This window comes from Xenopus laevis, chromosome 2S, assembly GCF_017654675.1.
Source record: "Xenopus laevis strain J_2021 chromosome 2S, Xenopus_laevis_v10.1, whole genome shotgun sequence".
Classification (NCBI taxonomy): Eukaryota; Metazoa; Chordata; class Amphibia; order Anura; family Pipidae; genus Xenopus; species Xenopus laevis.
Window position 1 is genome coordinate 129,707,417 of NC_054374.1, and position 27,639 is coordinate 129,735,055.

The 27,639-nt window shown below is 39.4% G+C and overlaps 1 protein-coding gene across 2 annotated transcripts in view; it reads left to right on the forward strand.

Annotated features, from left to right (window-relative positions):
* Positions 1-7,931: 7,931 nt before the first annotated feature.
* Positions 7,932-27,639, forward strand: part of LOC108709836 (growth/differentiation factor 11) — a 91,030-nt gene continuing 71,322 nt past the window's right edge. Inside the window, exon 1 of one of the 2 annotated variants that reach the window (XM_018250028.2) lies at positions 7,932-8,728. In XM_018250028.2, the coding sequence (XP_018105517.1) occupies positions 8,329-8,728 (400 nt within the window). In that variant the 5' untranslated portion in view covers positions 7,932-8,328. Of the gene's footprint in view, positions 8,729-13,998; positions 14,734-27,639 lie in introns of those variants that run through there. The other variant, XM_018250027.2, reaches the window with a different exon arrangement.

A 27,639-nucleotide genomic window follows, 5' to 3' on the forward strand; every position in this document is an offset into this window, starting at 1 on the left:
CCCAACCTTGGGGCATATTCAATATTAAAATTGATACCAGCGAACAATTCGCCACACTTCGCTCCACTTCACCAGGCGAAAATTCGTTACCACTACACTAATTCACTAAAATGCGAAGTTGCGTCCTGGGTGCCGAATGCTGGCGACTTTTTGCTAGCATTACTTCGGCAGTGTTTCAAAGCAAAATAACTCCAGTGATTGCTTCTGCCAAGCGAAACTTCGTTAGTCCTCTTATGCTTAGGTCAATTTGAATAGGGCTAGTACATTAAAGTTGTATGGACGTCTTTATTAGAAATGTTGGTGCAAATGCTTGAAGTGGCCACCTTTTTTTACAAATGTCCAAGGAACCTGAATAAAGACAAAAGAGATCCTATAATGCCCTACACATGAGCCCACCTTAAAAAGAATGTGGCATACCCCTCAAATGTCTGGGGAAAAATGTTAACCCAAAAAAGTTCAGCGAAATGTTGCTAGCATTAGCCACTTTGCCCTTTAGTAAGTCTGCCCCCTTGCCTGTTGGACTGTATTATATATATAAAAGAGTTATGGAGCAGCATTGTGTCAGACCTTTGTAGTGGGTCTGAGAAATACTAGCGCCCCTATGCCTCTCACTGGGAACTCAGAGCCCGAGTTGGAACAGGAATGAGCCCAGATGAAGAGTCACAGAGATGCCAGAAATGATAAGTTTGTAGGCAATTAAATGAAAACAAAGTTCGTAGGCACTTCAAGGCAGAAAATCAGAAGCAGGTTGAGAATTGTAAACGGAGCCAGGCAGAGGTCAAATCCAGAAGCATTCAAGGTAGAATCTGTAACGAGAGGGTCACAAAACAGGCCAATCAATACCAAGAGTGAAATAACAAAACAAAAACTATGGTACCATGTTAGCCAGTAGCAAAAATAACAAATAAAAAACAAATACAAAAGTACTATAGAAGTGATACCCATACCCAGTTTTGTATACTGTGAGATCATAGAAATTGTATTCATGGGGAATAAATTAAGAAGTTACAGATGGATGGAGATAAGTTGTAAAGATAATAAAAGTAATTAGGGCGGTTGTAAATAGTCCAGAGGTCTGGATTCAGTAAGGTCACATAGTGTGACATGAAACCTGACCCTTTAACTGGTGTATCACATGCTTTGGTCTTGATCTTATGTCTGTGATGGTTCATCCTTGTGTGTAGTTTTTTGCCCTGTTTCTCTAATGTATATACCTCCTGTAGAGCAGGATAATAGCCTTAATGGTAATGATTCATTGTTCTATATACCAAAAAAATTGCTTGTATATACCAAACAATGGATATGACCATTCACCCTCGCTTTTAATATACAGGCATTAAAGGATATTAAAGTATTTTTTCAAATTAAGCATGAAAGTTTGGGTGTTTTGGCATTTTGCAAGAAATATTAATGTAGCTCAGCTGGAGCTGAACCGTAAAAGAACTTGGGTTCAAACAGAATTTTGTTTTTTAAACATCCATACCTGTTACATGTCTAGGAAAACACTAGAGGGAAAGTCTGTATCTCCCAAACTGCTCTATAAGACCCAGCATATAAGGAGGCTAATAGTCTAATGGTCTGATAACCCTGACAGCAGACATTTTCAGGCTGATCTAGGTCTAAGCTGTGTATGTCAGTGCAGCTACAGGAAGCGGCTGATTTTAGCGGATCTGATTCTTTCCGCAGGCGGAGAGAAGCATAGTTTTTAATATGCTATTTGTGCCCTTGCCCTAAAGCTTCATTTCCACGTTCTTGCGTCTCCCTGCTCTGGAAGCGGGGCCACCGGCTCTGTAAAAACTGTTCTTATTAGCTACATCATTTGATAAATTTCTTTTCTAAAGCCCTGCTCAGCATAATCTTTATAACAGAGGCAGCTGTTATAAAACACCAGACAGAGGAAATTTTTACTTTAAATTTACATTTTCTAAAAACTGTCAAAAATAAAAAACACAAAGCATTTGAAAAAAGTTTCTGGTATTTTTGCTGAGAACGCCAGAAGTGAAAACATTGTTTTGAAGCTAAACAACCCTTTTAAAATACAGTGCGCAAGCTTCAGCCTATAGGATATGCCATGAACATGGAAATTTGATTTCCTTTCCAAGATTTATGTTATGAAATGTTTTGTGAATACCCAAAAAAAGTTTAAGTCAGAAAAAAAAGTTTGTCAGGACTTTTGCAGGCAATTCCACTTCAAAAAATCAAAAGTCACCAGCATTTTTTGAACTTTGATGCATTTTCGGCTCACAGGATATGATGTAAGTGACAGAAGATTGAGGAAGATCTTTATAGCACTTCGCCTGGTCTGAGGTGATGAAGGCAACTCTGGTGAAAGAGGTAACGTTCAGTAAAATCAGCATTTTAGTGAATTTGCGGAGTAACGTCCATTCGCCAGAGTGAAAAGTCGCCTGGGGATAAAGTGCGAATGACTGATAGCAACGGTCTGTTTCGTTAGCGTATTGGCGCCTGTGCCTGTTAGTGATGTTCCTGCGAGTGCTCATGCTAGCGAATTGTCACTAGCATTAACCACTTCATTCCTTAGTAAATCTGCCCCATAGAGTCACATAAGCAAGTTGTAGTCATATAAATACATTTCATATTCACAGGCTGGCGTATACAAACCTTGAACTCAAGAAATATGCAAACCTTCAATTCCCACAAATGTAAGCATTTGATCCTATATGCTAATATGCCATATTTGTGGGAGGAAACTTGGTCAGTACTGACTCCGGAAAAGTAGGGAACATATTTACATCCTATAACATCTACAATAATACAGGTCTGCTGCCATAAATTGGGCATATATCTATCAAGTAGGTTTGAAAATCCCATCAGGTGAAGACTATATTGGCATTTTGTGCAGTCCTTATCTAAAGGGTCTTCAGTGGCGTAACTACTGGGGGGGCAAGGGGTGCGATTGGGCCAGGGCCCGCACCCCCCTCAGGGCCCCCCGGCAGCTCGTGTTCCACTGACTCCGTTGGCAGAAAATGACGTACAGAGGGGGGCGGGGCCCGGCTGCACATCCCGCACCAGAGCCCTCCCCCTTCTAGTTCCGTTACTGCGGGTCTTCACAGACTTGCAGTATTGTCTGATTTTGATACAGTTCCATTCATCGGCAACCTCTCCAAACGAGGGGATCTAAACTACACACAGTTCTTCAATTAAATTTTCTAACTGGTATAGACTAATAAAAACTAATTGATGGTTGGTTGTTGTAAATAAATGCACTTTTGCTAATTAACACAAAATTTTCATAAATAGACCAGAGAAGTAAGATTGCTAATTTTTTAAAGGCATTAATTGTCATGTTTATTGGCCACAATGGAGAATTTTTTCACAGAATTCCAGAGTCATTTCTTAATTGCAACCACCACAAATTAGGGGTTATTTACAATGCTGAAGGGTTGTGCTATTGTGCTCTAGCACTTGCACTCAGGGGTTAAGTAAAAGACCCCTTTTGTGTGTGATCCACCACTATGGATGCTAGGTTGTGCCGTTTTGGTATTCAGTCCAAATCCTCATTCCCCAACGAAATTATTAACATTAACGTAACATGTAATCCCTTTGCCTATATTAAATATACATTAAATATACATTGCCTATATTAAATATACATTAAATATACATTTAAAAAAATACATTGCAAGCTTTCGGAGCACCAAGGCCCCTTCGTCAGGCAAAATACAAATGAAAGCTGGAAAGGCACAGCATATATTCTGTTAGATCAGTGAAAGGTATTCATGGGCAATAAATTAGGAAGTTACAGATAGATAGAGATCAATTGTACAGATAATAAAATTAATTAGGGTAGGTTGTAAATAGTCCAGGAGTCTGGATTCAGTCAGGTCACATAGTCTTAATGTGTTAAATAACTCCATACATCTGAATTCATAGATCTTCTTTTCCCTGTCTGGTATCTGTATGGAGCATGGGTTGCAGGTCTGGCTATTTTTCTAATAATGTTGAGTTGTGGGTTGTAGGTAACTACAATAGGTACCCTGTTGTTTTCTGTCTTTTCTTTGTATTTCAAGAGTGTGTCTCTGGGTATTTGAGTTACAGTAAGTAAGTAGAGATAGTAAGTAGTAGAGATGTTTATTTCTGTCATAAAGGTTTAAGCAAATCCTGTTGTATCTCAGAGCCTGGCTAAACACAATTGATTTTTTTATGTGATGAGGATGAAAACTGTCCCACCTAAGATATGCAGGACAACCTGTTGGTTTTTGGTATAGGGATGTCTGTATGGTTCTATTTTTGATGTAGATGGTGGTATCCAGGCTAACACAGTACCACCATTTTTGTTTCATGTATATGTATATATAAGTATAGGCACTGTAAAGGTTCACAATTAAGCATTGTAATTGTAGTACGATGTCTCCAATGGTACTTGCTGAGGAGGCCGTCTTGGAGGTCCAGAGGCAAACGTTCATTGTATAGCAACATACATGCATGTCATTTTATGGGACTGAACTGTCTAGTCACCTTGCCAAGTTACCTAGTTATCAAATATATCATGCACCAGGGAGCTCTATCAGGTCAACTTCTAGCCATGGGCTCCATATTTTTTCAAATTTGTCCAGGCATCCCAGAGCCATGTAAGTAAGCTTTATGGAAGGGAGCATTTTGTTGATTAGGTTCACCCATTGGGTAATAGTGGGAGTGGTAGGCCAAGATTATTTTTGGTAGAAATGAGTAACCAGTGCATTTATTATCTTACTCATGGCTGGTGAATCTTGCTGTATTTCTTTATGATCTGAGGAATCTGGACCCTAAGAATCCTTCTGCAGACCGGCATGGACAAATGTTTATTTATACATTCAGCGTTGAAAGGAGCTCCATAGGCTAAAATAATAAAAAAATAGGCTAAGCTAAATGATTTATGACAACAGTGTTAAGATTAAGTGCAAAAGAAAGATTCTTAGTGCCACCTAGGGGCTTTATGTCTGCATTCCCACCATCCGATGTCCTAATTGTTCCAGTAATACTTCTCCTAGTACTGTTCTACTAGTTGTACTCATGGGAAGGTTCAGAAATGTCAATGATTTTTAAACAATGGAATGCTTTACTGTGCTCGTTCAATTCTATGTCAGTACATGCATTTCTGACAATTGTTTTGGCTATTTTAATGCTGTTCGAATATGGCCTCATATAAGGAGCACAAGCTTTGAGATACTATAAAATAAGCATCCAGCTCTACCTGATGCATGTCAGTGTTAGTATAAAAGTGACCTTCCCTAGCAGTGCCTAAATATTATTATATAATAGACAAAATAAAGGCTCTTAGTGATGTCATCAGTTATAAACGGAGCTTAGGGATGTCATATGTCACATGACTCTCTAAAACTTGTGTATATTTTCCAATACTTGTTGGAAAATATAAGGATATTAGAAGTAACCTCAAAGTTCCATGACCTGTATAAAAGCACTCGACTTTCCTTATATTTTACAATAGGGGGTACTTTATTCACTATATACTATATCTTTCTTGACCTTCTATTTTCTAACAGCAATGTTATCTACTGTATCAGCTATACATTTGTACATGCAAAATAGGGCAAGAATTGTTAAATGCGGGGGAGGGTTGACAATTATTACTAATTACCAAATCCATTTGGTTTAGCCAGACAGTTACAACTGAAAAGCTGTTTGTCTAGCAAAATCCTGGAACGAGAATAAGTGTAAAATCATATACAAATGTCTTCTTTTAATTTAGAAAACCACAGAGTTCCTTATTATTTATCCATATGAAACATAAATCTCTCCTGCCATTCACAATAAGGCCAACGTGTTCAGGTGGTGATTGAAGAAAGAATGTATTTTCATGACACTTGGTAACCTTATGAGTGACAGATGGCAGCTGAAATGTAATTGAGGTCAGTAGAGTCAAGAAAAAATAAATAAATCATCGATACAATAGTAATCTGTTAAAGATTGCAGATATGCACCAGTCATGTTTTTATATTGTGCTGTCTTGTTTGTTTTTTAGGTGCTTTTTTGTCAACAAATATAACAGTTGATGATTATAAGATAATTTTCCAACAATCTCTGCAGTGCAGTATTCCATATGCATATATTCATTGAGTGGGGTAGAATGGAATTTTACAGTACATCTTATGGCTTTGTTAAATGCTTTTATAGTGAGCAGAGTGAGTCAGGGGAATGTTTGGATCTTGTTCAGGAAAGATGGGGATAAAACCAGAGGGATGTCAGTGATGCTCTTACAAGGCAGCTCTGATATTTAGAGTAAGTATTACATATAAGAACATTGGGGATAAGCGAAAAAAAAGAAAACTGTATCAAAGACACATGGGATATACAAAATATTTATTGAGAAAAATAAAGAAGCAATCATAACAATATATTAAAAATGGCAAATAATTTCAGGAACCACAGGAGGACCATTTACACTCCGGGCTCCCTCAGCAGCTACAAGTTCAAAGTATTAAGCTTTGTGTTGAGCATTAATATACTAAAAATCCACCAGCCATATAGCCCTTTTCAGTGAAATGCAATACAGATATTACTTATACAGAGCAGAATGTCATGATACAGATATAAGAGCAGAATATTAAAAGTTGTTTTGTGCTACAGTTTGATGCTCCCACAACACAACTGACACTGCATATGTTGCAGTTCTCTATTAATTCTATGTCCAGCAGTGCAGTTAACTTACAATAGTTTCCAAGGGGACACAGTCTTTATATAGCCAGGCACTTTATGGTTAGTTTTTTAACATGTACTTTTAGCAGTAAGAGGTAAAAAAATATGTTAGAACAAAAAATTAACACACGGTAATGACAGAAAGTCATTGCAGGGTGTGCAAACTACTAATTTCTAACTTGCATATCTGAATCATGTGCATGTTAGGGGTGGGAGTAGGGATGCCTACCTACATACAGACCAATACAGTGCTGTATTTGTGGGTTGAAGCTCGCAAATAGAGCGCAAAGACCTGCAAAAATTTGCATATAGCAGAATGGAGTGTGTTGAAAAAAATTCAGATTGTGTCCTTTCTACATTTTGAACAAAAAACCTGTAGATGTTGTTCATTCCAAATGTTACATTTATAGATATTTTGTAAAAATACTTTAACTCACCCATTTATACACCCAAGGATTTTCTGCCTGAATTCCGACCACTTTGCAGGTTACTTAACTTTGCAGGTATCTGTGTGTACCCGACTAAGTGCAGGACTGTAGTGTAGGGTTACCTAAGTGTTAGAGGCTTTTGCAACATATAAAAAGCAACCTTGCTGAATTGAATATATGTTTTTTGCAGGGATATCTTATTTTAATGTAAAATTTACTAAAGGAAGTAAAAAATGGACACAAACCAATGTTCCTTTTAATTTCAATTAAATTTCCAAAGACGAAACAACAGAATTCATGTATACAGTATTTGGACAGATGCAATTTTGTATGTAATATTAATGAGCCCTATAAACCAAGTTTCTTAAGCACTATTTATATACTGGGGTCATTGGACACAGATTTTGGTACCCAAGTTTTGTCTGTTTACCAAGAGCATTGATAAAATAAAGTGCAAAGACATATTAATATGGTGAAAAGTGTCACCCACACAGTGTCAACAATGCACTATGCTTGAGAATATTGGCAAACATTTGGCAATATGTCACTATACTTATAACTATTTTCTCTTCCTTGCTATTTCATCACAACATTTACACATAAGAGGACTACAGACAGGTAAAAAAATATGTTAGAACAAAAAATTAACACACGCATAGATATATATTAATTTGCATACATATATCATCTGCATTGAATATTTACAGTAATAACCCATTTGAAAGATTCTGTTCTGATAAAATTTCACCGGAGAAGAGAGAGAGAAAGGGAGGTAGTTCAGTAAGTCACAGAGGTGAGTAAGGGTGGGCGAGGGGGTGGGTGGAACAGGAGTGTCCAAGGAGCAGGCTTTGTGCCTTTAAGATCTGTCACAGCCCCCTTTCAGATCCAAGTGACTGCATTTCAAACTGACACAGAAGCACTGAGAGCGTAGTCCTGAGTTACTTTACTACCTTCTGTTCTCTCTCTCTCCTCTCTCTCTCTCTCTCTCTCTCTCTCTCTCTCTCTCTCTCTCTCTCTCTCTCTTTCCCTCTTTTTACTTTGTTGATAGCCCTGGTAGGGGCCTTTTGTTACGTCCCCAGCCAATGAAAGCTTTTTACGACAGAGAACAGTTGGGATATAAAAAGGAGTCCCTTTGCCTAGTGCATGATCTGTGGTTGCCTACCCCTCCCCTATAGAGACCTGCAGAAGGCAGCTGTGATCTTTGCAGCAGCAATACAGCCAGCACTGGACACTCTCAAGTCAAGAAATGCTGTCTCAGCTTTGCCCTCTGTTCCTCTGCATGCTTGTCCTGTCTTTGGAGTTCTTCAAAAGCAAAGGAGAGACTATGTTGCAGAAGGGATCTCTGCAGGTGGAGTTCACATTGGGAGAGAGTGAGGAGCAGGAGTGCCCCATGTGTACGTGGAGGAAACACAGCAAAGAAATGAGATTGGAGAGCATCAAATCCCAGATCCTGAGCAAACTTAGGCTGAAAGAAGCCCCAAACATCTCCCGGGAAGTGGTGAACCAGCTGTTGCCCAAGGCACCCCCTCTTCAGCAGATACTGGACCAGCATGAGTTTCAGGGAGACTCTTTCCAGCACAACACTTTCCTGGAGGAGGATGAGTACCATGCCACTACAGAGACTGTCATAAGCATGGCACAGGAAAGTAAGTGATTTTTCTCTTTCATCTCCAGCAATGGGCAGTTGCAAGCCCTCTCATAATACAGGTATGTGGCATTCAAGCCAATATAATAATTCCATAAATTAAATCTGCCACTTTACAGTGTTCAGTCAGTTGTTGCCTAAAGCCACACATGGTTTTAACTCATGTGCGTCAACTCCCTAGGTTGCATTCTGCTTGGTCACAGATTAGAATAGAACTGTAAAATATACTGTAATCAATATACTCTACTGTATTGCTCTCCTCTGCGCACATGAAAGGAATGGGACCATTTGATACTTTCTGCTGACAGTCAATATTATCTGCTTATTTGCTTGTTAATGATTTTAAAAAATGGAAGCATGGGTACCTGTTTGAAAGATGAAAAAAAATGTTTTATTGGGGGAGACTTGTTCTGGAATGGATTTCCAAGCCTATACCTCATAATATCAGAGACTGAAAGATACCTTTCTGGGGTATGAATAAATCTGGTTTGGCTATGCTATACACTTCTCTAAATGTCAAATGGAATTCTCTGTATTCATAAAAAGTTCTCATATAAAAGTGTGCATTAATGCATTTGAAATCTTTGGATAAACCTGACAAACATTCTTAACAAAGTATTGGTATTATAATCCACTGGGTAATATTTATACTGTAGTACAAAGACAATTGCTGGGTAAGTGTATATTTTACAGTGCTAATAATTTATATAATCGTAATTAGGAGTGCTCTACCCTTGTTACTAAAACCTTTATAGGTTTCAGGTGCTAAACTGGAAGACCCTCGTCTGCTTTTTTGGGTCAACTGATACACCCAGAAGAAGAAATCCAGTAGCACTCTGAAGTTGATGCAAAAATCTTTAGTGATTTATACATACAAAACAAAGGCAACATTTCGGGGCCCATCTGGACCCTTTATCAAGCCTGTGCTAATACTTTAAACTCTTCATTATTAGGGATGGCTGTTCCTGTCAGTAGTGAAACATTTACACTGACGGTTTGATTTTAGAATTCTGAATAATATTATTGGAATTTAGGTGTTCTTAGATTTAAAATGCAATATATGTGTAAAATGTAGGGATATTTTAATCTAGTTTGCTACTTTTTTTTTACATAATCATGACACCAAGGGGAATAGGAATGAATAGAAATTGGGTGCATTTCTCTTTGGTAAACCATATGATTGGCAGATTCAATCCTTTATACTATTACCATCTAAAGATGTAGACCTTTTAGTGGACTGAAAAATTAAATATCAAGGTTTGCCACCTGCTAATATTGCCAAGACCAACAACCAAACCAATGTAAAATCAACATTGAGCTAGTTTTCACACTTTAGTTTTATTGAGAGCCGTGAGTGAGTGGCATTAGACCACTATTCAGACCATGCTATTCTACAGAGTTTATTTTTTTACCTGCTGTGCAAATATTAGCCTTTTTTGCCCTATTTAGCTGCTCTATTATTTCCAAAGAAAACAAATTTTTATAAGCACATTATATCTAAATGCATGTATAACTCTTTTGTTTATTGGTGTTACGGTTCCTTGAAAATTATAACTTCTGATAGAAGAAGAATAGCTATTGAGGATTAGTGGGCTAGTGTATTGTATCTTAACCATAGCTAATCATGCCAAACCATTGCCAAACCATTGCCTGCCAAACATGTTACTTGCTGGCAGACAAATATGTCGCCAGTAATGTAGAATCTAACTTTTTCGGTGCTTCGTCTGCACTTTACTGGTAGCTCTAGCCACTAATATACTTAACTCATATGCATTGTACTCCTGCATAGCTCCCTAGGGAATGTGTTCAGGGGACAGTATGATCAATCTTGGGACTCAACTATCCCAGGACTGTCTCCAAATACCACATGTGAAAATCATGTGTCTGCTGTTTGGACACTTCCTGGAGTCCCCAGAACAGTCCTCTCCATACTTCCTGATGTGCAGACTGTTGTGTTGAATCCCTCTCGCTGTCCTCCAGATACAACAAACATACATGTTCACTTGTACTGTATGTGTTTTTAAAAAATCTTTCAGTTATCTAGACTTTTGCACAATCACAACTTTAAAACTGTAATTGTGCTGTGTAACTAGCTGATACTTCTTGATTTGGATGATTTTATTGGGTTTTTGCTCTGCACAGTGTTGAACTTGGGGGTCCAAGGCCCAGCGGGGCTATCACCTCAGGGGCCCCCCTCCTCCACATGCCGGCAGCCTACACCTAACCCTTCCCCCAACAGCCCCACACACTGTGTTGTGTTTAAGGAGAGCCCATATTTCCTGGTGGAGAGCAGACACCTATTGCAATTCTGCTATCTGCAGGGCAGGGGTTAAAGGGCATAAAACATGACAGATCTCTAGTGTTTTGTGCCTGATGTGTCAAATATTAAAATGTTAATCTACAAATTATAGTTATAGTTTGAATTGTCTAAAAGCAACATACTTTTGGTATCCTATGAATGGCACTATCTCTTTACTTTGATATTTATTGATATTGATAATTAGCACATCTGCAGTATTATATAGTATGCATACAGTATTAAAGTATTAAGAAAACAAGTGGCATTCACTTTATTGATGTTTTATTTTTGGACATGAATATGTGGGAGATATGAGAGGACATTTACCTTGGCCCAGAGCATAACTGCTAAAGCTCTAGATGCTCAGTTAAGAAGCACAGTATCCATGGACTGAAAATCTGGCATGGGGAGCAGAGAAAAGCATCAGGAGGCCTTAGATCATTGGCAATGACAGAAAGTCATTGCAGGGTGTGCAAACTACTAATTTCTAACTTGCATATCTGAATCATGTGCATGTTAGGGGTGGGAGTAGGGATGCCTACCTACATACAGACCAATACAGTGCTGTATTTGTGGGTTGAAGCTCGCAAATAGAGCGCAAAGACCTGCAAAAATTTGCATATAGCAGAATGGAGTGTGTTGAAAAAAATTCAGATTGTGTCCTTTCTACATTTTGAACAAAAAACCTGTAGATGTTGTTCATTCCAAATGTTACATTTATAGATATTTTGTAAAAAATACTTTAATCATCCATTTATACACCCAAGGATTTTCTGCCTGAATTCCGACCACTTTGCAGGTTACTTAACTTTGCAGGTATCTGTGTGTACCCGACTAAGTGCAGGACTGTAGTGTAGGGTTACCTAAGTGTTAGAGGCTTTTGCAACATATAAAAAGCAACCTTGCTGAATATATGTTTTTTGCAGGGATATCTTATTTTAATGTAAAATTTACTAAAGGAAGTAAAAAATGGACACAAACCAATGTTCCTTTTAATTTCAATTAAATTTCCAAAGACGAAACAACAGAATTCATGTATACAGTATTTGGACAGATGCAATGTTGTATGTAATATTAATGAGCCCTATAAACCAAGTTTCTTAAGCACTATTTATATACTGGGGTCATTGGACACAGATTTTGGTACCCAAGTTTTGTCTGTTTACCAAGAGCATCGATAAAATAAAGTGCAAAGACATATTAATATGGTGAAAAGTGTCACCCACACAGTGTCAACAATGCACTATGCTTGAGAATATTGGCAAACATTTGGCAATATGTCACTATACTTATAACTATTTTCTCTTCCTTGCTATTTCATCACAACATTTACACATAAGAGGACTACAGACATCAACAGAAATGTACTTGATAGTAAATTTCTAAAGCTATTTTTGCTCTTGTGTGTAAACTGTACCTGTGAAAAGGTCAACCTTTCATGCGAGGGCTGCCATTGTTCCTTTACTTCTGAAGGAAGTGTTTGTTTGAATTTTGTCATAAACACATAAACAAAAAGAGTTTAGATTTCTAGTTAGCTGATATTTTTAATTATTATAAAATAATTGGCTCTGATGCTGTCCTACATGTAGTTAGTGCTCACACAGAGCATGAACAAACTTTGTAGATATGAATCACTCATATATCATCAAGCCTCTATAATTAGGGAAGTAACCTATATGCTAATGGTAGAAGTTGCATCTGGGAAGCTGTATTATTCGACTCCACCATAGGCCAGCACTCCAACAACTTCTCAGACGCAGCGTTAGATCAAAGAAAGTCTTTATTTCACATCGATAACACACGTAGTCATAGTGCGTGGAGTTGAGCGAAGTATTTCCCCCTAAGCTACGGGTTCGGGGCGCAGCACCCGGGCCTCAGACGACAAGCGGTGAGTGCTTCTGATCCTTAAAGATTGTATCTGATTGAGCGACGGGTTCGGGGTAGTGACACCCGAACCATAGCGCCGGCTTGGTGAGCGATTTAGAAATAGTTTTTAAAAATAGCTATAACCATAAAAATATGTTGTAGCAACCGAGCCGTTAATGAATCAATTGAATGAGCTTGCAGCACCGGTAGATTGTTAGTTTGGGAGCTGTATCATGGCTAGAAGTTTCTAAGAACCTCAGCAATATAGTTTTAACCCCTATTCACTCACAACTTTAGAATAGATGTTACAGTTTATGCTGTGGATGTGTCTAAGGAGGCTATTAATGCAACTGCTTGGTGTCCCTGATCTGATTTTATGGGAGTAGATTAAGTTACTCCTATTGCACAGGCAACATAGATGTACATGTGGTCATAGCCATGACATTTTAAAATAATATATACATATACACTAAACTAATGTTAGTCCAAACATTAATATACGTATTATATATAAACGTATGTTAAAAAATATATGTGTATTAAAGGTATATTCATTTTAAGAATCACTTTGTCAGAAATTTGGAGTTGTAAAGAAAAAACTTTTGGAACACCACTAAGATGATAAATGAATCCTCCGTAGAGGGTGAAGTATTTCATACTCGCTGGTCACTATGCCAAAAGGGTTCTGCAGTTATGTAAAGAATTACACAAAAGTCATGATATAGATATTTTCTGATGCTTTCAAGCTACCCAACCTACAACAAAAACATATATAGAACAATTTCATGCTTTCCATGCCAATAAGCAATACAAAGAGATAACAAAAGATGGGAAATCACACAGTCGGATAATTGTAACATGCATTGTTTGGCCACGTAAATATGTTTGAAATGCTTATTCTTTTGCTAATAGACTATGAAAGACTCTCCATTGTAGTATATTATTGAAAACTACTAAGGTAGTTATATATACACCTCACATATGTATAACCTGCATAGAGTATTAAATAATGATCTGTTTGTAAGATTGTGTGCAATTTAAATGCACCCTGAGATAATGGAGGAAACCAGGTTACAAAGGTGAGTAAGGATGTGAAAGGGTGGGCGAGGGGATAGGAGGGGTCATTGAGATCTGTCACTTTCAGTACTAAGAGACTACATTTCAAACTGACACAATGAGAGATCAGTCCTAAGTTACTTTGCTTCCTTTTGTGCTTTTTTTCTCCTCTCCTTTTTTACTTTGTTGAGTGCCCTTTTGTTACCTCCCCAGCCAATGAAAGCATTTTACGACAGAGAACAGTTGGGGTATAAAAAGGAATCCCTTTGCCTAGTGCAGTTGCCTACCCCTCCCCTATAGAGACATGCAGAAGGCAACTGTGATCTTTGCAGCAGCAGCAGCAGAACAGCCAGCAGTCCCTCGCTGGATATTCACAAGTCAAGAAATGCTGTCTCAGCTTTGCCCTCTGTTCCTCTGCATGCTTGTCCTGTCTATGGAGTTCTCCCAAAGCAAAGGAGAGACTATGTTGCAGAAGGGATCTCTGCAGGTGGAGTTCACATTGGGAGAGAGTGAGGAGCAGGAGTGCCATGTGTGTACATGGAGGAAACACAGCAAAGAAATGAGATTGGAGAGCATCAAATCCCAGATCCTGAGCAAACTTAGGCTGAAAGAAGCCCCAAACATCTCCCGGGAAGTGGTGAACCAGCTGTTGCCCAAGGCACCCCCTCTTCAGCAGATACTGGACCAGCATGAGTTTCAGGGAGACTCTTTCCAGCACAACACTTTCCTGGAGGAGGATGAGTACCATGCCACTACAGAGACTGCCATAAGCATGGCACAGGAAAGTAAGTGATTTTTCTCTTTCATCTCCAGCAGTGGGCAGTTGCAAGCCCTCTCATAATACAGGTATGTGGCATTCAAGCCAATATAATAATTCCATAAATTAAATCTGCCACTTTACAGTGTTCAGTCAGTTGATGCAGATCTGTAGCCTAAGCACTAATGCTTTTAACCTATATATGTCAACGTCGTGTGCTGTTCTGTCACAAATAGACATGTATTCTCTGCTGTACACAATATACTGTACTGTATTGCTTAGCCCTGATCACATGAAGCAGGGTGACTCCTGCCATGAGGCAAAGTGAGAACCTTGAATCAGGTGGCAGTGAGTGGTCAGTTACAAGGGGTGACAAAAAGCTGCCTCCTGTAACTTTAATAGCCAAATTTCCATTTTTTTAACTGCACATTCTGCTCTGCAAGTGCAGAGAGTGCTACAGCGCTCATTGCATTAGTGATGCAGCCCCCTTTTGCCCTGCTTGTAGGAGTAGGAGGGGGACACGGAGTGGGAGGGGCGGCAGCATTGGGACTGTTGCTTTAGGTGTCAGGAGCCCTAAGATTGCCCCTGACATGAAGAGAATCAACCATTCAGCCGTTTTTTCTAAGAATTATCTCTGTTAAAAACATGGAGGCATCACCAGTTTTGAAGATTATATAAGTACTCATGTAAATAAATACATTTTCACATTTTGCTTACTTTGTATTGAATTTATTAAACCATATATCAGTCCAAAACTGGAAGCATAACCTAGACAAATGCTGATTCATACTCCACCCATATATTTTTCAATATTTCTGCTCATACTTTATTACTAGAAATGGCACAGATCCAAATATATATACCTTAATGTTCAATCTTGTCAAAAATAAGTCACTTTGTGACTTCTGTTTCATCTATGGATACCTTTAAATAAGTATATTCTTTGTGCACCATGGTGTGTGTGTGTGTATATATATATATATATATATATATATATATATATATATATATATATATATATACACAGTATATATGTATACACACACACCAGGGCCGGATCTAGGGGTTGGCAGAGTAGGCATGTGCCTAGGGTGCAAAGCTGGGGGGCGCCAGGCACGTACCTGCTCTGTCTCCTACCCCTGGTACTGTCTCCTCTCTGGACTGCTTACTTGAGCATTGGTTCCTATCGCAAATGCGCCAGCGTCCATACGCGCTCCAGCATCCAGTTGGCGCTGCAGCGGACCAGGTTGCCTAGGGCACCTGGCTGGCCTGGCCCGGCTCCGATACACACACACCATGGTGCTGTAAATTGAACTTTTTCCATATTGCCAAAACACCTACTATGGCTTTGTGAAAAAGCTGAAATTGTGAGTTATACAATAAAAAAAGGAAGATAGATTTCTATCTTCAGACATCATAAGTTGTTTTTTAAAAGTTGGTAGAAGTAAAGGTAGTAGGTAAGCCACTGCCTACCACTCTTTGTGCTTAATCAACATGAGAGCTAAACCTATGAATATAAATATCAATATAATTATTACTGTTATTCACTTTGCATAACATGAATTGATACATCTACCTGGATATACAATAGTAATTTGCAATCATCTGAACTGTTTTGAAGTTGGGAAATATTGCAACAGATCTGATGGGGCAAATCAGAAAATCATACAGTGTATGAGATGTTGCCATTGTAATTTGCGTCTGCGTTCAGTGGATGTGCAGAACGAGTGGGTCGTAGGTGGACAGCACCAAGTGTCCCCTGGAACAGCCCTAGCTTGTGCATCATTTTACACTTACAAGGGGCAGATTTACTTACATCCAAATATTCGCTTTGTAAACCTTCACCATGCTTTGCGCAACTGCGTGTATTTATCGACATGCAAAACTTTGTCTCGGCAAATGACAGTGCCATACTTTTGGCAGCGAAAATTCGTCAGTGTAGGTTTTTTAGCCGATTCTATCTAGCATTACTTTCTTCCTAGCAAAACTTTGTTAACATACGCTTACATAAATTTAAGTATCGTGGGTACATAAAGGTCATATGTATGGATTTATTAGTGATGTTGGTGAAATTGCTGGAAGTGGCCACTTATTATTAAAAATGTCCAAGGAAAATAAAGACAAAAGAGATCCTCTATTGTCCTAGACATGAGCCCACCCTAAAACAAATGTGGCATGAACTTCAAATGGTTAAAAAAGTGTAAATAACATATTTAACAGTTACAACTTGTAAACATAAACCCATATTAATATATGAAAAAACGATTTGTCTTTTATTTCATTACTGTTTTGGAGTACAGGATATAATGTCATTGACATTGCAATGATGAGGATGTAGGTTCATCTTATCAATTCACCAGCCAGAATCTGGCAAAATAGGCTTTGGCAAAAAGAGTAACGTATAGAAAAGTTCATGTTTTGATACATTTGTGGTTTAACGATTGTTCCCCTGGGTGAAAATTCACCTGGTGAAACTGCTTCTCTTGTGCTGAACATTTTGTTGCTAGCAGATTGTTTTCTTTGCCATTAAGTAAATTTGCTAAAAAAAAGCGATTTGCTCTTTAGATTTAGTCTTTAGTAAATTTGCCCCTAAGAATTCTTTTACTCATGTAGCACTACAGAACAGCAGCGAGTATGGTATATTTTGCCCCTTTTAAATGTTTTACCTTTTTTACCAGTAATTATGTTACTGTTATTCAAATGCTTTCCTTAAAATTTGTGCAGTGAAGCTATAAATGTACATGGCTGTCATGACTGAAGGCTTCTAAAAAATGTTGTCCAACTTACTTTATCTTGCTGCTTTCCTTTATTCTATTTCCTTTATAATTTAGTTTTTCCTTGCTATTTGTTTCTCCCCATCACTAACGCTGAGCCTTTTACCCTTTCCTATTCTCTTCCTACTTCTGTGCTGTTTTGTTTCACTTCCCCTTTTATTCTCGGGTCACTTCTGTTAGTTTTTTCTTTTTAATCGTGTGCAGTAAAACACAGAGTGACTGGGGATACCCCCATGGGATACTTTCCATTGGTTGTGGGTGGAGATGGACAGATCCACTTGGCAACAATAAAGGAATGTGACTGGAAACAGTATATACTGCTTTGCAGGACTTTACAGCATAAGGTTTTGGTGCACAAAATAATTTCCTGACTGCATAAATTGGTTATCTTTCTCTAAGCCACACCTTTCTGTTATGCCAACTGTAAAATTTACAGTAAAGTACTTAAAAGTACTTTCCTTTCTACTCACAACATCATATGTGTAGTTAGGATATCACAGTCAAATAAGTGCATTTATTTTCTGACCCTGTGTGATATTGTTAATGCCTTTTTAGAATTTTAGTGGATTATTATACAAATCCAATCACCCACAGAATCTATCTGTCTATCTATTTATCTATCATCAATCTCTAATCTATATCTCTAATATATCTATATTATTAATTCTACAGTTGTCTCAATACATAATCTATCTTTATAAAATCTGTTTTATTGAGTTACTCTTTTGACACATTCTTATTTCTATCTCTTCATGTATCTTCCTAATTGTATTTGTCGTTCTGTCTATCTATCTTGCTACCTGGTTCTGTCTGATTTATCTATATAGTGTGTAACTATCATTTATCATTCATTTGTAAAATCATTCTTTCTACCAAAGCCTGTCTTTTTGAAACTAGTTCTTGTTTCTGAGGAGAAAACACATTTCTACCAGAATTTTTTCACCTTTTTAGCTGCATTTTTGCTTTCTCTTCTGAATGTCACATGCAAGCAGTTTTCTTCTGCATTCTTTTAGCTCTTTATCCCTTTTGCTAATTCCATGCTCTTATATCCACTCTTATACTCTTGCTGCTTCAGCTCACTGTGGCGCTACTTTGCGCTCCTCCTTTGTTATACTCGGGTCACTTCTGTTGTTTTTTCTTTTCTAGCCTGTGCAGTAATAACAAAGAGTGGCCGTGATTACCCCATGGGGTCCATGTGTTGTCCTTTTCATTGGTTTTGGGAGGAGATGGACAGATCCATTTGACAGTGTTAAAAGAATGTGACTGGCAGCCTTTCTAATCCCTTATGTCTATTCCAATTCATGCTAAAAAGCTAAACATTATGATGCCCCTATACACATTACTTCATTGCAGAGTTCCCCCATGGCGCTCATGCTGCAACATTTTAGTACTTGTCAAACGCTGCTGGACCTGTTTAGAAAAGGTTAGAAGAAAACTGGCCAAAACTTCAAAAGCCCTGATTTTAAATCTTCAAATCCTTGTTTTTACCAGGGCCACAGAAAAATGTTATACATTTAAACTGTTACTCATTCCCTCTTTTCCCCTTTTGCAACTAACTACCAATTTTGTATTACATTACATTTGCATACATTTCCTGCTCAGCTTTTTTTTACCACCTTTGCCCATGCCATGCCCTGTTTCTGTGCTGCTTCCCAGTGTTGCTGCTTGTCAGGGGTTGATCAAAATACTGCTGGCAAGACTTCACTCCCATCCCAGATGATCTCACTCACACAGCTCTCCTCATCAACTGATATATCCAGGCCACCCAGACTACTAGGATGACAGATGACATAGGAAACAGAAGATTAAAAACATTATGACCAAACCCTGCACGCTCAGCTGATGCCAGGTCCAAGTGATACAGGAAAAAATACCGCTGCAGCACCTCTTTGTTGCAAAAAGTGAAAACTTGGAATTTTTAGAAGCCACCTCTTCTTTCTTCTTAACACCTGGAAGGATGAACAGCATATCCGTCTTCCTGAAATCCTGGGTTGCTTGGCAATATGCTTTAATTGTCCTTCTTACATCTAGAAGATGTAAAGGATGAATTTCAGCTTCCTCAGACTCCTTCCAAAATGAAGGAAGAGAAAATTTGTCTGTAATGTGGAACTCTGTAACCATTTTAAGCTTGAAGGAAAGAACAAACTGGACAGTCTTCTGTACACTTTAGGGCTTGTAGCTCCCCAAATCTCTTAGTTGAAGTCACAGCTACAAGGAAAATTGCTTTTAGGGTTAAATGCCACAAAGAAGCTTCCTGAATTGGTTTAAATGGACTAGAGGAAAGAAACTCCAGGACTGATGGAAGATCCCACTACGGACATGAAGGTCTCTTAGGAGGAAGGATCCCGATTGCTCCTCTAAAGAACTTCAATGGATGCAGAGCCGAACAGACATCCGAAAAGGTTGGAATAGCTGCCACTTGCGTCTTGAGGATACTGACCCTTAGCCCTTTGTCTAATAGCTTTTGGAGGATATTGAGAAGTTCTCCTATTGAGACAGAAGAATCCTCTGAAGATTCACTACTTCTCTCCTTGGCGAATGCTTTCCAGATGCTACAATATCTTGAATTTGTGGAGGATTTCCTAGACTTGGAAAAGACCCTGAGCCTCTAGACCCTTCCGCTCAATCTCCAAGCTGTCAGGGCTAGGCAACCTGGTGCAAAAACGGTCCCTGAGTCAGCAGATCACTGGGTAATGACAGCTTCCATGGAGGACACACTGGTAGTCTGAACAGTGTTGGGAACCATGGTCATCTTGACCATGCTGGAGAAATACAGATCAACTCCATTCTGACATCCACTATTTCCACCAGCACCTTTAGAGGAAGGGGAGGAAAGATATAGAACAAATCCAGTGGCCACGGCTGAACTAGATCATCTATTACTGCGGCCTTCCAGTCTCTCCTTCATGCGAAGAACCTGTCGTAATAGCCCATTCTTTTGGAAAGAGTTGAACAACTACAGACAGCCGCTCTGGCTGAATCCACGCATGTCCCTGAGAGATTGGCTGACTAGAATCTGTACTGCCGGGTTGTCAATCCCTCCTGACCAAATCAGAATAATTTGAATAAACGACATGTGCCAATGTGCCCAGGCCACTAGGCAAATAGAGGATGCCATCATCCTTAGAAGATGGGATAACACTGTGGCTGGAACGACTGGTGGCGAACGAACCTGATGCACCAACTGCATCTGGCTTGACAATCTTATGACACCATTTTTTGAGTCCAGATTTGCTCCCAAGAAGGACACCTCCTGTGCAGGTTCCATTTGACTATTCTCAAAGTTGAGACACCATCCATGATCTTGCATTATTTTGATCATCCTGTCTCTAGGAGATATTGCCAAGTCTCTTGATGAGGACAGCAGAATCAGATCGTCCAGGTAGTGTAACAATCTTATCCTTTGCCATCTTTTGTGCGCCACCAGGGTCACTAAGACTTTTGAAAAAAACGTTCAAGCCATGGAAAGCCCAAAGGGAAGAGACGCAAACTAGAAATGCTGTTCCTGTATCCTGAACCTCAGAAATGCTTTGTGCGATTCTGCAATGGGGATATGATGGTAGGCATCCTGAATGTCCAGGGTACACATCAAATGTCTGGACAGATCTCTACTCTCACGGACTCCAAACACTCCATTCTTCTGACCTGGAGAAAAGGATTCACTGGCCTTAGGTTCAGAATTGGGCACCACGACTACGATGGTTTGCAAACCAGGAAAAATGGCAATAAAAACCTTTCCCATGCTCCCGTCTGGGAACCAAAATTATAACCTTCTGAGTTACCATTTGATTCAAATCAATCTGCATGGCCCGTCTTTTTTCTAAAGACTCTGGCCAAGGAGACAAGGTCCATTGGAGGAGGCAAAGGGCCCTGAAACTCCAACCTGTATCCCTCTTTTACAATGCTTAGAACCCACTGATCTTCTGTGGATCCTTCCCAGGCATCCAGAAAATTATGTCATCCTAAATCCTAGAGTGCCAAGGATTTAGAGGCAAGGCGAGTAATATCAATAGATGCATTAAGAATATCAGACTTCTCATGGTCTTCTCTTATAGCAACTTCCAGATACTCAAGCCAACTTTCCATAGCCTTGATGACATAAATACTTCTACAGCTGGCTTTATTGATTCTTCTGCGAATACAAAGGATCTCTTCAGATCCGTATCAAACCTTTTGTCCATAGGATCTCTCAGTGTAGCTACATCTTCAGTAGAAAGCAGTGAACTTTTAGCCAGATGGATTACTGAAGCATCTACAGAAGTAGCATTGTAGGTAAGAGGATAAAGCTTATTGAGTTTCGTCTGGGCCTTCAATCACCTAGATGCTACTTCCCGTTCTGCTTTAGTGAAATCTCTAACCTCCTGGTGCAAAGGAAAGGTTTGCCCCTTTTTCTTATTTCCGGGAAGAAAAGCTGAGGAAGATGATGCTTGCTCTTCATCCACCAATTCCAGAGTGCTCCTAACAGCCCTGATTAATGGACTAATAATCGCAAAATACTCTTCTCCTGATTCTTCGTCTGAAGAGGAACTCAGATCAATTGCTTCCTCCTGAACATTTTCTGACTCAGATTGCCCAAAGTAGCTGAAGAAACCTCTTGGGATACAGCTGCTTAATCCAGGACATGACACCTGATTGAGAAAAGGTTGAGCTTCCGGCTGCTTAATTCAAGCAAGCCAGACATGACCTCTAATTTGGCAAAGGAGCTTCAGAACATGCCAAGCAGGTGCCCAGATCCTCTGCAGATGTACTTGACCCTTGACCCTTGGTTTTGGATTCAGCAGAGTTCATCACTGCTTATAAAGGAAAAAAACATCATAAGGCAATTAAGGAATCAATTCCTTTTTTTTACCTCAACCTGAGGTAGACTTGCGAGGGCTGCAGCTGGCAACCCGGAATTAGAATGCCTAAAAAATAAATTGGGATGCATAAATACTTCAAGTGTGGGTAGCTGAATGCCAGACAATCGCATTCCACTCCCCAACAGTGCTACCTCCTTCCGTCTCTACACACCATAAATTCTGCCACCCTCCCTGTCCCCGCAAAAAATTACGCATCCTGCTCCTTCACTCGCATGCTAGAAGTAGAACCCAGTGTGTAATAGCCGCCAATAGCATTTCAGTTTTTCAGGTGAGCCGGCGAATAGGGGGACATGGAGTATGAGTACAGCCGCTGTTTGACTCAATAGATGCCCATACCCATGCGAACTGCCACCAACTCTTTGTAGGCTGGAGGAAAGATAAGGGCCTGGACCCACTGCATACCAGTACCCATTTGAGGAAAAGCCCCCCCCCCGGCGAAAAATCCTCAATTCCAGACGGCATTTCACAGGTCTATGCTACGCTCCAGGGAAAAAATCAAACTGACTCCTTCCCAGAGTGAGTTCCAGTTTATGCTATTTAATTACTTAGTGGGAGGGGTTCTTCCTGAGAGGGAGGAGCTATCCCGGAGAGTGCTGATATGGAGAGGACCAGGGAAAGTACAATTAGCCGCTCTGTCAATGCCTTTGGTATAATAGCTCTCAGACTCTTCAGGTTTATTACCTGAAAACTCACATGGGTTTTTCGGGGTTATGGTAATTAGTTATGATAATGAGCAAGACAGATTTATGAATGTTTAGGAATGTGCTTATATAAACATGATTGTTTTGACTAGAGTATCTAGTTAAGCTTCCTTAGTATTTTGATCTGCAGCTTCTCGTGCACTTAAATATATTTTCACCACTATATTGCAGGCATATGACAAACCTTTTTAATATTGAAAATTTTTATTTATTAACCATTCTGTATGTTTAACAGAATGTCTAGCTATCATTCCATCTAATGAGACGAATATTTTGTAGAAAAGCAGAATATAACAAGTAAAAAGAAAGATTACATTTTTTTTAATGTATGACATATATTCAAAGCTCCCACAATATCTATGAGGTTTCATGCCTGGGAAGGTAGGGGAAGATGCTGAAAACTACCCGGGGCTGGTGTGTTTTCTCATAGAAGAGGAGCACTAGCCTCAGTAAATGATTAGAGTCACTAGGGGTTCACTAGGTTGTGCTGACCAAATTGGAAACCCCAGTGATTCTTATCACTATGCTCTTAAATTTTGTGTATAAAATGAATAGCTAACCTTAAAATTAACTTTTATTATGCATACAATTTTTATTTTTAATATGCATTTGGCCATCTTTTTTTTTTATTTTTTGTGGTGTTTTTTTTAGTTTGCATTTTTGGAACTGTAGCTTTCTGGCTTGGAATAACCTTGAATGAATGAATGATGAATGAATCAGGAACAAAAATTCCTTAAGGTTATGGTCATACAGGCTGAAGGCTCTGGCTGTTGTCAGTCGGTGTATTTTTATGAATTTTCTGCTCAGTGTCCCTGCTCCATTGATTCGAATCTGATCAGCCTGTGTGCACTCACACGCAGTGGAGCTGAAGCTGAAGTCAGCCCAAATACGCAAAACCATCTCCAGTACGGAATGCATTTTAGGACATAATCAGGAGAACACACACTCCTGCATGCGCTCTCATAAAGAAGAAGTATGCAGACTCGTCTCTTATTCTACTTACTTATCCAAAGAAACTGGATTCACACCTCTGTGCTGCCCACATTTGCAGTTGCAATCTCCCCCTTGTGGCTCATTCCTCATCCCTCCCTCCTCGGGCCTCAGACATCCCTCCTCAGCCCTCATTACAAAAGCCCTCCGTCCTCAGCTCGTAACCTCCTTAGCTCTCAGCGCTCCCTCCTCAGCTCTCAGCCCTCCCTCCTCAGCTATTAGCCTGGCTTACGAGCTGAGGTCTGAGCACAGCGGGCTGAGGAGGAAAGGCTGGGCAGTGGCGTAACTACCGGGGGAGCAGGGGGTGCAATTGGGCCAGGGCCCACACCCCCGCAGGGCCCCCCGGCAGTCACGCTGGCTGGAGTGGGCTGCAGCGCCACATGGACTAGGGTGGGGACGAGGCCCGGCTGCACGGTCCGCACCAGGGCCCGCCCCCACCTAGTTCCGTCACTGGGGCTGAGGGCTGAGGACGGAGGGCTTTTGTAATGAGGGCTGAGGAGGGATGTCTGAGGACCGAGGAGGGAGGGCTGAGGAATGAGCCACAAGGGGGGAGATTGCAACAGCAAATGTGGGCAGCACGGAGGTGTGACTGCAGTTTTTTGGATAAGTGAGTAGTATAAGAGACGAGAGTGCATGCAGGAGCGTATGTCCTCCTTATGATGTCCTAAAATGCATTCCATACTCCAGAGCAGTATAAGAATCCAGGGTAGATTCTCTGACTTTTTTTGTCTGCAGGCTGAGATCCGCCTAGTATGACTTCCCTTTGGCTTTGCTGAAGTAGTCAAATTGATTCAAAAAGCTTTTTAAATATAAAGTTTTCTAGATGCATTTTAGGTCCCACATGAAACCACTATTCTCTGTTCTGGTCTGGACATTGGTATGAAAAGTGCTGTAGGATAAATGTTAAAGGTAAGCTATGTCTATAGCTATTCACATGGTTTTAAACAAATTATGTGTGATGTAAGATCTATATCATCTCTAGTCATTGTAGGTCTTATGACCTGTGTACTACATGGATCTCTCATTCCTTTTGCAGCATGTTGATGTATTGTCTGATAACCTTGTGGAGGAAGGCGGCTCTATCACAGCTTAATTGTTTTATTATGCTGAATGCACTGTAAATCTATCTAAATAGATGAACTGTTACCATGTCTTTGGGAGAACACTGAAAGCAAGCTCTAATGCTCACAATGCTTGTAGGCATAGTAACAATCAATGTTGCCTCTAAGCTGTACACTTCTGCGCATGTACAACAAATTGAGGTGCACAGAGAATTTTGTGTGAAAACACATAATTTATTACTAACCCACCCATATCTCATCATCAGTTTTGCTTTATGTTTGTGTTTTTATAAAATTACACCAATATACATTAGGCAATAATTACAAGAAATATTACTCCGTAATAAAGATATTGTGTACAGGGAGCATATAGTAGCTTTATTCTTGAGTGGAAGCTACAGTGCTAGGTTAACATACAATTACGTTTCATTCCATTCACAGTATCCCGGATACTGTCAGCAATTAAGATGTTGGATTTTAATCAGGTACCTGATGATTGAAACTATAGGCAACTAGAACTGTAGCAAACTTTGCACTTTCCATTACTTAACCCATTGAGGTAATTTTCAAAGAACCCTTTTAGAAGTGCACTAAGGGGCGCAGAAATTTTAAAGGGATACTGTCATGGGAAATGAATCTGTTAATAGTGCTGTTCCAGCAGAATTCTGCGCTGAAATCCATTTCTCAAAAGAGCAAACAGATTTTTTTATATTTAATTTTAAAATCTGACATGGGGCTAGACATTTTGTCAATTTCCCAGCTGCCCCAAGTCATGTGATGTGTGCCTGCACTTCAGGAGAGAAATGCTTTCTGGCAGGCTGCTGTTTTTCCTTCTCAATGTAACTGAATGTGTCTCAGTGGGACATGTGTTTTTACTATTGAGTGTTGTTCTTAGATCTACCAGGCAGCTGTTATCTTGTGTTAGGGAGCTGTTATCTGGTTACCTTCCCATTGTTCTTTTGTTTGGCTGCTGGGGGGAAAAAGGGAGGGGGGTGATATCACTCTAACTTGCAGTACAGCAGTAAAGAGTGATTGAAGTTTATCAGAGCAGAAGTCACATGACTTGGGGCAGCTGGGAAATTGACAATATGTCTAGCCCCATGTCAGATTTCAAAATTGAATATAAAAAATCTTTTGAAAAATGGATTTCAGTGCAGAATTCTGCTGGAGCAGCACTATTAACTGATTCATTTTGAAAAAATTCTTTTTTCCCATGACAGTATCCCTTTAATTAAACCGCATAAAGTATTTTACATTGCTGCTGATGGAGAGTGTTGATTGGAGCATTTTGTTTTTGATGAATTTTAAGGCAGTAGGCTACCATTATTGTTACTCATTTTCTCTCTCTCTCTAAATCTATCTATCTATCTATCTATCTATCTATATATCCAAATAGCAAAGAAACCGCACTCCGGGTCTTTTAAGGTGAAAAAATCAAATCATATTTATTTCGACGTTTCGGCTCCTAACTCAAGCCGTCCTCAGGAAGTGATAACAACGAAAACAACACACATATTTAAACCATAAGATGGCGCCAAAATCAAATCATGACGTCATCATCAGGAAGTGCTTTTCATTGGTGATCATATTACATGGTGAATATTCCATTCAGCTCAGAGAATAGAAAGGATGCTGGAGGTCTTGTTACAGCGGCACAAGCAATGGCTAATAGAGCCATGGTAAGCTGTTATGGTTGCATGATGGATGAACTTACACCAATGGCACGAGACGCATGGGGAAACATGATCAGTGCATGCTTGTTGCAGGTAGGCGCTGACATATTGAAGCGGAATGAAATAGGGTTACTCCAGCACAGATCGTAGGTATGTGTTCCACACATAAGGCGATACATCACAAAGATGCATTTGATGAGGTCCAGAGGGGTAAGGAGCTATGTTTATGCGAAACGCGCTATGCAATGTTTTTATGTACACGCAGTCATGAAGAGGATATTTATGACACAGGGGCACGTATGATATACCTTCTTTAGACACTTACCATAAAACAGGTATGTCCTGTTGATGCTGTCACTACTTTTAAGTCTGTCACAGGGTTTAATTAGTCACTAAGGGTATACACCCATTCACTGCTGGGTCGTTCACCTTGTAATATGATCACCAATGAAAAGCACTTCCTGATGATGACGTCATGATTTGATTTAAATATGTGTGTTGTTTGTGTTGTTATCACTTCCTGAGGACGGCTTGAGTTAGGAGCCGAAACGTTGACATAAATATGATTTGATTTTTTCACCTTAAAAGACCTGGAGTGCAGTTTCTTTGCTATTTGGATGTATATTATATAACCTACACCCAGGTGTTTGACATATTTTTTGAGTGCTCCAGGTGGATAGTGTTTTATATATATATATATATATATATATATATATATATATATATATATATATATATACACACACATATATACGCAATTTCAATTTTTTTATGGTCAAAACTCTCAAATTCGAATTGTGAATTATCCAAACTCATTTCGAGTTTAAATTAGAATTTCAAGATTTATTATACTCTGGCCCTTTAAGAATACAAATT